The 11,592-nt window shown below is 35.2% G+C and overlaps 1 protein-coding gene across 5 annotated transcripts in view; it reads right to left on the bottom strand.

The window, feature by feature from the left end:
* Positions 1-217: 217 nt before the first annotated feature.
* LOC121390133 overlaps positions 218-11,592 on the bottom strand; it is a 129,967-nt gene continuing 118,592 nt past the window's right edge. For 3 of the 5 annotated variants that reach the window (XM_041521875.1, XM_041521873.1, XM_041521874.1), the window contains exon 15: positions 218-4,934. In XM_041521875.1, the coding sequence (XP_041377809.1) occupies positions 4,580-4,934 (355 nt within the window). In that variant the 3' untranslated portion in view covers positions 218-4,579. The remainder of the gene's footprint in view (positions 4,935-11,592) is intronic. The other 2 variants (XM_041521877.1, XM_041521876.1) reach the window with 2 other exon arrangements.

The raw sequence follows: 11,592 nt of genomic DNA, 5'->3' as shown, positions 1-11,592 counted from the left end.
TAGGATCTGATAGGTAGATAATCAAGGATTCATGATAAGCAGTTATTTCAATTGTGCAAAACAAACGTCTTTCAACAATGTACTAGTCAATATACAAAGGTGGCAATAAAATCACTAATTTAAATATTTAAATTTATATATTAAACAAATCTGTATTTAAACAAAAACAGGACTCAAATTAGAAAAATAAAATTTACAACCGTTTAAAAAAACAACGAAAAAGAATTAATTTTATTAAACACTTTTGATTTTTTGTATAATCACTCATTTCACATACATGTATATGTACGTATATAATGCGACAATAAACATTCATTTATACCAGTATTTATAACACAGACACTTGCAGTGCCCTAGGTATACGCAACACATCCCACTCACTGCAATACGATACAACCATATATTATATAAACCACAAAATGCATAACCTATATTCAGGATCAGCTAAATTAAGAAAAATTAGTTCTGCAGTTCTTACAGGTCTTGGCAAACTCTAAGCTATAGTAATTCCACTTCAAAGTGTTTGGTCCTGCTTTTTGATAATGAACAAACAAAAAGTCCATGTTTTAACAAACAAAACCACAGTGAGATCTTTACAGCACTTCAGCAAGTTTATTTATACACCTTGTCCTCTGCCGCTAATAAAGCTGGTCTGACCCATGGCACTAACTAACGACCGCCGGTAGTAGGGGAGTATAGTAGGTGGTTACAAGAGGTCTGACCCATGGCACTAACTAACGACCACCGGTAGTAGGGAAGTATAGTAGGTGGTAACAAGTGGTCTGACCCATGGTACTAACGACCTCCGGTAGTAGGGGAAAGTAGTAGATGGTTACAAGTGGTCTGACCCATGGCACTAACTAACCACTACCGGTAATAGGGGAGTATATAGGACATGTGGTGGTTACAAGTGTCTTTTTACAATGCCAGAAGTAACCACTGAACACTCTCTGAAGTGGTCAGACTTGGCCTACAGCTAAAGCTGATGGGAAATGGCAGGTGTGTGGCATGGATAACCACAAGAAAAAGCACCTGTCATGGTTGGAGAGACAAGGACTGGGAAGTGGAGGTGGACAGTAAACAAAGTTGAAAGATAGGAGTTGCCAGATCGGGATGAAATGAGATGGAATTCCATGGAGAGAAAGTAAATGGGGCAGTGCAATAAAAAGAAAATGAGAAAAGCTTATTTATACAGAACATGAATAGAATAGAATATAGATAGCTTTGCTTAACTACTGTAAAGATCACTACATTTAACCAATGTGGTCAGCACACATTTCTCTTCTCATGAAATTTAATGATGGCAAGATGAAGCAATTAACTCTGGTGAGGTATGTTTTAAAAATTGGACCTGTTGTATAATCTTGTATAAGTGTGTGTTAATAGTCTAGGTAGCAATACAACGTTGGCTATAGCCGACATCACAACAAACTTTTGATCTCTTCAGATTCTTTTTTAAGCTAGCAAACAAATACCAAACTGCAATCTGTTTTGTACAATGTCAAGTATTTTAACTGGTCCACAATCAAATAAACTCATATATGTTAAACATATATGGTATATTTGAAAAAAACAAAAACATGATCTGTATAAATATATTGATGCCTTGCAATAATCAAAAAGGATGTCTAAAAACATCAAGAAATATGAATAATTTATTTCATTTCTTTGAAATCTATTCTATAACAAATCAATGACATGAATAAATTTTTTAATGTGTCAGGGCCACGGATTATCTTGTTTCTGTACATACATAACTAAAAATGGCATCAAAATAGATCATAGCAAGAGCATTTTGTAATGGCGATGTTTACAAAAATAGTTGTGTGCGTGTCTGCTTGAGTGCGCGCTTGCATGCATGCATTCATATATGCGTGTGTGTGTGTGCGTGTGTGCAAGTGTGCATTCTCCGACTGTTGTAACCATGGTAATGCTTTTCTAGCATGGCAATAATCTATGCAATTGTATTCTTAAAGATACATAAACCAGATGCAGATTTAAAATTTTAAATTTTTCAGGAGGGCTTTTTCAATTTGGTACCAGAAACTGTGTATAACTGCTCCGTTTTAATGAAATACAAGATGTACCAGTAATTTTATGCATACCAAAAAAATAACAATTCAGAAGACCTTTATTAGTAAAAACCAAATGCAAAATGTGTTCCTCAGCTGACAAGTCAGGTATTAAGTGATGCCACCATCTTAAATTAAAAAACACCAGAAGCATGGTACCTGACTGGTATTAGGAGTAGATTCCTTCATATTCTAGTACATGTAAATGTTTAACTGTTAGCAGAGTAAGAAAAAAACTAAATAATTGGTCTCTGGTCAGATCAAAGTTCCAGATTTGATGCAGCAATGCGGCTTTGGTTGTTTTGGGTTTTTTTCGTTAAAGCATGGATTGCAGAGAAAAGGTGGGTATATTTGATACCAAAATAAGGGGCATATTGAAAATGAATCAGATTGCATATCCTAGTTCATGCACAATAACATTTTGGCTCCAAATGCAGTTTTACGTCATAGCAAGAAAAGTCTGGCAAAAATCAATGTCATACTGTAGTGGGGGGAATGTTAACGTGTGAGGGTCAAAATCAATGTGACCAGAGACCAGACATTTATTTTGTTTCGCTTAAGCCAAAGTTGAGAACTCTGCGAGCTATTCGACAATTATGTAGCGTCAGGTTCTAAGGAATGAACAGGTATCATATCGGATGTTACAAAATGTCATGGGCATTTTCAAAACAATGTCTCATTTTTATTCATCAACAAAGAAAGCTATTGTTTTCCGTATTATTTCATGTAATATATTTATGGAACATTTTGTGTTCAAAATTTTGATTAGCAACATTTGATATCAGTTTGAAAATTGATTTGCAACTAGTAATAAATGTTAAAGAAATGTGTAGCAATCTTAAAAACCATTCTGGGCCCTCTTAGGGCTAAGATCGCTTTGTGGAATGGGGCCCTGGATAAAATGTTCCCCGATATTACTAAAAGAAAAACAGTAGGGATTGACAATGTTTCATAATTTTAGATTAATCTTTTAAATGGTTATATAGAAGAGAAGGGAGTATAAAACTGTCTGCCTAGTATTACTGAATCTTTCCTAACCTGGACAGAGGAGCCGACCGAGGCTGGCACTTGCACCCATGAGAGGCGTGTGCTACAACAGCTTGCTCTGAATGTGCATGTTAAACAATCTTGTCCTTGTCCTATCACCCCGTCGGTTGGCCCACTGGGCTATTTCTCATTCCAGCCAGTGCACCACGACTGGTATATCAAAGGCTGTGGTATGTACTACCCTGTCTGTGGTCCTATTACTGAATTCAAACCTAAATTCTGATTTTCTTATGATATCTGCTGATCTCCTAACTGAAAGTTGGTGTGGTGGCATATAACAACTTTCCTTTACAGTAGCAAATTCAATTTCTTGTCATGTCATATCACATCAGGTCATGCACACCATCATATGACCATTTTGGCATGAAATCACTGATGTAGGCAACATTATGCTGAACATTTTGTTTACATTTGAAAAACACAAATATATAAAATTTTGTTTCTACAACTTTTAATGTTGTAAACTTAATGGTTTTTATATGAACACTGCTGGTGGAATTTTAACTGGTACATGTATCATGCCTTAGAAACAAATCAACTGGGCCAGTTTTAGGAAAGTCTGTTTTTCTCAAATGCAGGTGTTTAAGCATTGTAAATGTATGTAGTTATATAAGTATGTATAAGACATATACAGGCTTTTATAAATTCAATCCACTGTGTTCTGTGTAGTAATTAATTAATACCATTTAATGTTTATGTATTCAATATTTATACTTGGATAAAGTAAGTTTATTCAGAGGTACCTAAATCAATTTGAAGACCAATTAATTGATTTTCCAGGACATTTGGTGCTTTAGCCAATTGTCCATATGTTGAGTTCAGTGTATCTTTTTTACATTTATTTTTTCGACAATAGACTTTTTGTCAAATCAATTATATAAATCCTTACACTGGTAGCTAACCAATCAACATTCTCGATATGAAATTAAAACAAAGCTGGTATCCAGTCAGCCATCAGGATAGGTATTATTATAAAATCAATACTGGAATGACCACCCAATCAGGTTCATCAATTGTTTTACCGGTATCCAATCAAAACAAAGATAAGTTATTAGTCAGTAAGCATTTTGTTTTCAAAATTTTGATTACAGACATTTGCTGTTAATCCATTTAACAACTAATATATAACATTTGATCATTCAGGCCCATAGGAATGATATCTGAAGTGGGGTGGGGTGGGGTGGGGTGGGGTGGGGAAGGCTGGGGACTCAATTTCACAAGTGAATTTTTCATCTTTATTTACTGTTATATAGAGTAGGAACAACAAAACCCATACATTTTGACATTTTGAAGGTCTGTGCTCTCCCACCCAACTCCTCCACCCCCAGTTCCTACAGGCCTAGAATTGTGTAGCATTCTCTGAAATAAAACAAATCATGACCAGATACTGAACAAAATGATCCCTGTGAGTATAAAAGTAATAGAGCTGTTGGGATAATTTTTAATGCTATTTAACAGCACTAGGAAGATTTATTATCAGTCTGAACACAGTGCTGAGATGAGTCGGTGTACTGTTCGTGTACTACGTCCAAATGAGACTCATTGGACAGAACTTCTGAATTCGACTCATTGGACAGAATGCCAGAATTCAACTCATTAGACAGAGTGCCTGAATTCGACTCATTGGACAGAGTGCCAGAATTTGACTCATTAGACAGAATGCCAGAATTCAACTCATTGGACAGAGCATCGGTAAGCTGTGAGAGTTCCAAGTCTATACGTTTGCACTGGTCTTCCAGTAATGAATACTCTTCATCACAAACAAATTTCTCATCATCCGTCTCAACACGCTTTCTCTTGTCATTAACGGCAATTCTGAAAAAAAAAAAAAAAAAAAAAAATCAAATATATTTTAAAACCATTTTTATCTATTTGCTTTAGGGATAGTAATTCACAGTTATCAGCATTTTCAAAACCATACAACAGGCCCCCTCACAACACATAAAAAATAACAAAACCTGTTTGATTTGCATAACCTTTTTTATCCTATAACTTGCCCATGATATCCATGTCATAAAACCATGTGATAATTTTAGTGTATTAACCCAGTTAATAATGGTATGCAAATTTGCAAGGTCTCTAGGTAATGTGTTGCTGTGGATGGATCATTTGCTTACAAGCCAAGAAGACCTGTGTACCTGAGCGTAACATTTTCAAAGATTTAGTTAAATGCATGACGTCAAACTATTTTGTGCTAATCATGATGACATCGTATTACCGATAGCAGCGACTTTAATACTGTGATTTACTAAAAATTTAATTAACATTTTATTTTAGAAGTGCTATAGGATACTCGTGCTTTTTCATATGTAAAATATGAACCTTGTCTAGTTAATCGGTAGTTGTTTCGGCAGAGCCTCGACAAATACCGATTAACATAGACTCAGTTGATATCTTCCACATTAAAAAATACTTGTGATGAATCCTCTTACTTATGATTGAGAAACAAAATAAAGACATTTTGTTATATTGTATAGGACTGATCAGTCAGTAGGCGATGCATGGTGAATCAGTTAAAGTTAATTCTGTTTTGTTTAATGACACCACTAGAGCAGATTGATTTATGAATCATCAGCAATTGGATGTCAAACATTTGGTAATTTTAACATTATAGTATTAAGAGAGGAAACCCACTACATGTTTCCATTAGTAGCAAGGGATTTGTTTTATATACACCATCACACAGACAGGATAGCACATACCATGGCCTTTGATATACCAGTCGTGGTGCACTGGGCCCACCAATAGGGATCGATCCCAAACTGACCACGTATCAAGTATTCGCTTTACCACTAGGTTACGTCCCCACCCACCCCCCCCCCACCCTTTCAGATGTAAAAGTCTGTTAGAATATAAATATGTTGGAGCAACACATAAACTCATATTGTGACTGACATGACGGCCTTTTAAAAACTGTGACAATGACTCTTTAATTCACCTAGCACTTGCACACGTCTAATTATATAAACAACCCAATTTTCATTTCAGGGCTTTAGATTGCATCAAAGCTGGGGCGATAAAGAGTGTGCCCAATATAAGTATGCTAAAAATAAGCAAGCCTAAATTGAGTACAAACATGCTAACCTCAAAACATTTTACATCATAACCAAGGGAATGCTAAAGGCATATTGTCACAGACCACTGACCTATTTAATGGTCTAAAAAAAGTATTAGCTGAACAAAAATATTTGATTTGTTCCTAAATTTACTTTATTCAACCATCTTCATAACCACCATACTCCATTTTTTAACGACATTTTGTAAAAATAATTGAATTATGGCAATGGTCCATAATTCAAAAACTAAAATTGCTGAGAGGGATGACATGGATTTCACTCCATCATGGTTCAGTTAAGGTGATGGCCTCAGACCACAATTAATTTCGCTATATGTTTCTATATAGCCTTAGTGGCTATAACATTTTTATTAATATCAGCAGGCCCGTGAAGTTTTGTATGTACCTTTGCCTGCATGGGGGACACATACCCTGAAAAGGACAACCCCTGTTGTCCAGCTCTTTCTCCCAGCATATTGGTTTAAACAGACACACCCTCTAAACCAGGCCGGAGTACACCCATTTTACACAAAAAGCACTACTTTTGCATGGGCCGGAATTACCACAAACAAGTCTTCAATGTCAACAAGTTACACATGTTTACAAACTACATGCTATCCCCTGTCACTTCAGTCAAACAGTTGCCACTTCATAGCTGTCTGCCATGAAATAATCACAGTCAAACAGCAGACTACTTGCGCAGTGAAACTTCCGGATTTTGGACAACCAAATGGGAAGATAACTGTAATCTGAGGCCTGATGCGATAGCTAGATTTGGTTTCCAACAATTAATGTAATTTTTATTTATTATCCATTTTTAGAGAAATAAGGTCCTTAAATCCATGACAGTATGCCTTTAAGCTATAATTAGATTAAAATAACTTTACCAGCTATTATGTATGGAGGAACGTCCGAGTAACTCTCCATTCCTGAAAAATAATGGAAACGAGGTCCGCTAAGGCCAGGTGCCATTATTCTTCAGGAGTGGAGAGATACGAGGATATTCCCCTACTTAAAATACACCACAAAATAATAATTTTATGTGAACATATGTTAGTATGGAGTTTAACACCAATGATTTTGGTGGGTTTCATCACCTTATTACTGAAAAATAATGGAGCGTTGAGACAATACTGTGACTTCGCAGGTGTATTTGAATAACATTACCACAAAAAAAAAGATCTTGGAATGCTCAGAACAGACAAAAAGCCTGTTGTACCACAATTAGTGAGATCTAAAGCCCGGCATTTGTAATTTAAATTTAGGATACCCTTCACATGGTCCTAATATTACACAAAATACAGTGAAACCTCTCAAACTCAAACCCTCTCTAAACCGAAATTCCCTCAAATCTGGACATTTTTCACTGTCCTTTTTTTAATAATGAGGGGCCTAATTCACAAAGGTCTCTTAGGCTCTGCAAGACAAGAAAGCATCCTCTTTGCAAGTCTTTTAGCATTGCACTGCGAGATCGCAAAGTTGCGAGAGTTTAATGAATTATAAGTCCCAGTACTGAACCTCAACCAGATACCTCTTAAAACCGGACATTTTTCTTGGTCCTGCGTGAGTCCGGTTTAGAGTGTTTTTACTGTAGAATATGTGTTACGTAAAAATTTTGGAACATAACCTGAACTTTTTATGCACACTTTCAATTCCCAGATGCCTGTTTCCAGAATGTTGCTAAGCATGCAGTCATCAGAACCAAGCCAAACAATTAACCAGATCCACATCTCAATTACATTAGTTCAAACCAAAATCTCCAAACACACTTAACAGGAAAACCACCAGACATAAAGTAAAAACAGTATCTATGAACTAGGGCCTCCACGAGTCCAAAATATTGGACTCAAGTACTTGAGGGTCAAACTCAACCCGGACCCGAGTACTCGATACTTACATTAGGTAATGATGAGACAAAGGAATAAAGTAAAATAGCAGTATGGATCTTAATTCCAGCGCTGAACATCACTGTCAAATCATGCCATTGTATTGCATTCCACAAATTCAACTTTTTTTCCCCCGATATGTCTCATAACCCTATAACGTAACCAGAGGCAAGCATATGCCAAAATGATGTTAAAAATTATAATTAACTGAGAGTGCTCTTCCTTGCACAGGTACTCAAGTCCTTTGAACGGAATCGTGTCTTGTTGGGACTCGACCCGAGTACTTGAGTACTCATGGAGACCCTATTAGAAACCATGTATTAAAGGGACATTCCTGAGTTTGCTGCAATTTTTAAGATGTTATCGTCTAACAGAGACTTTTTAACGATTGTAATTACATATCAACTATATTTGTCTGCATAAAATATTAGTGGCTGTATATTAAACATATTTTTGATCATTCTAATATTTGTACTACAATGTAAGTTGAATTTCATTTTATTTCCTAACATATTGTTTTTTAGTATGTACGAAATTATTTGAAGACAAAATCCAGTTTGGGTTTCTGACAAATATTAAGACAATCAGAAACACATTGAATATACAGATACTGATATTCTAAACAAGAAAATATATTTAATATGTAAGTTTAATCGTAGAAATATTTTATTAGTTGGAAACATCTTACAATGCAGCAAACTCAGGAATGTCCCTTTAATGTACTAGTTACCAATACTGATTTGAAAGAAACTATTATGCAGAAAATATATTAGAAATTAAAATCTTTGTGACAGACTACTTGTGCACAAACATGTATGACTACAATTATAACATGTTTTGTAAAACAAAATTTAAACTAAAAATTAGATGAGTTCTCTTTCAAATTACTTTCTGTTTATTACTAAAAATAATCTGCTTTTTGAAAGCCATTTTATATGCCACAAACACAGAACAATCACTGTATTAAAATGAACTGTTAGAAGAAAGAATAAGATGACCTAATAACAATAGTTTTAATGTTAAGCCGATTAGTGTATTAGCAGTAAAACACAAAGCCAACATTCTAAGCAACATGCATGCCTTCCACACTATACGGCCCGTCTCAGGGCTCGAACTTAAGAATTTGTCTCCCATGCCAATTTAAAAAAAACCTGCCATTGGTGAAAAGGTGTCAATTTTGAGCCTGCCTATGGACATTTTTTTAAAGTGACTTTTGCAGCAAATAAACATGAATGAAAGGTTATTTTATTGTATGTAGACATATTTCAAATGTTAAATATTGGCAGATAATGTAGACCAGGGGCTTTATTCACAAAGATCTCTTAGGCTCTGTTAGACAACAAAGCATCCTCTTTGTCAGTTTTTTAGCACTGCACTATGAGATCACAAAGTTGCGAGAGTTTCGTGAATTAGGCCCCTGGTGTATACATTTTGCCATTGTTGAGGAGCTTTATCGATGGCACAATAGTGCTCTCGGTGATGCTCTATACCTACGGCAATTGCTGTCGGTGCTATTGTTAAGTTCAAGCCCTGCCGTTCCCTCCAAAGTTTATGACATTATTTTCAAACTACATCTGCATCTACAAGTACATCTACAGTTTAAGAGATGGCACAATGTATACAAATTGAGCTTTTTCATCCCCAACAAAACAACTGAAAAATTAGCAACACAGCCAGTTAATATCACACTCAATCTCCAGGCGCGTGGGTTTCCGGGGTCGAAACCCTCCCCTGCTTAAACACATTTTTCTTCTCTTTTTTTCGTTGCATTTTTCAAGGAAGCATGTCTGGAGCCACGTATAAACTTTACTTGCCAGTCTAGTACCTCCCCCACGCCTTGCTAAAGTTCCTACACACGCGTCTGGACTCGAGACATTCTGAATCATAAAAACACCACTGCCACCTCTACCCCTAAAAACTCTACCCAAAACACTGAAAACTACAAATCAGTAAATGAGCCATCGCATGGGAAAAGCTACAAGTTAACAAAACTAATATGTACGTATTTGTTTTTTCAAATAACAGGTAATAACCATGAAAAACTAAATCTCAACTATTATGGCTGTATCTTAATAATATCTTGTAAAAATACAGCATCAATGAGGTCACTTTTTCAATATCAAAGTAAATAATTACTTAAAACTTTTGAGCCACACAAAATTCTTTGGTTTTTGATGTCACGCTAAGTTGTAGGTCTTTGTGATGGCTCAAATATATAAATAAATACAAATTAATACCTGATAATGATTCAGTTGAGATACACATATTACATGTATGTATACGACGTACTTCATAATACATTTAGTCTTACAATATATAGTGAATATAATTATATAATTCATCATAATATAAAACCTGATTCAGTCCTGAGAAAAATATTTTTGTTAATTAAGACTTCATAGTATGATAATATAATTGTAAAAACATAAGATATCAAATAACTCAAACTGGCTGAGTCAGTCTGTTTTGAATTGTTGAACAAAAACATAGATATCAAATAACTCAAACTGGCTGAGTCAGTCTGTTTTGAATTGTTGAACAAAAACATAGATATCAAATATCTCAAACTGGCTGAGTCAGTGTGTTTTGAATTGTTGAACATCTGATCTGTATGTTGAACCAAAAATGTATATATCATATAAAACTATTTAGATACCGGTAACTATCACAGAACATAAGAGCGCCAAATTTTCAAAGCCTCTTTATAACTTACACATGTTTAACTAGTCAAACTCCTCTAAACCGGACACGCTCTGGACCAAGTAAAAAGTCTGCTTTTAAGAGGTATCCGGTTCATAGAGGTTCTCTTCTGTACAGATAATTAAAAAGGGGCCGCAAAAACTTGCCGGTTTTGAGGGAATTCCGGTTTACAGAGGGTCTGGTTTTGAGGGAATTCCAGTTTACAGAGGGTCTGGTTCTGAGAGGTTTGACAGTACACACAGGGACATTCCTGAGTTGGCAGCAATTTTTAAGATGTTATCGACTAACAGAGACTTTTTAACGATTGTAATTACATACCAAATATATTTTTCTGCATAAAATATTAGTGGCTATATACTAAATGTGTTTCTGATCATTCTAATATTTGTACTAGGTTAAATTTCATTTTAGTTCCTAAAATATATTTTTTCGTACGTACGAAATTATTTGAAGACAAAATCCAGATTGGGCTTCTTACAAATATTGAGATGACCAGAAACACACTGAATATACAGACACTGATATTCTATAAAAGAAAATATATTTAATATGTAAGATTAATAGTAAAAATATTTTATTAGTCGGAAACATCTTACAATGCAGCAAACTCAGGAATGTCCCTTTAAGAGAAACAGGCTTCGTAAATTCGGCCCACAATGTCCTGTAATTTGGTGACACAACTGCATCGAGGATTTAAATACTAATGGTCACTAATCGCAGTTGAGAATGTAATAAAGTTCTACCTGGAAGAAAGTAAAACAAAACAGAAAGTAAAACAAAACAGTTGATTCTAGTGCAGTTAAAACAACATTTAAAATCGGGAACCAAACAT

This window comes from Gigantopelta aegis, chromosome 15 (assembly GCF_016097555.1).
Source record: "Gigantopelta aegis isolate Gae_Host chromosome 15, Gae_host_genome, whole genome shotgun sequence".
NCBI classification, from domain to species: domain Eukaryota; kingdom Metazoa; phylum Mollusca; class Gastropoda; order Neomphalida; family Peltospiridae; genus Gigantopelta; species Gigantopelta aegis.
The sequence above is the reverse complement of the archived record's forward strand: the minus strand, read 5'-3'. Positions and strand labels throughout refer to the sequence as shown.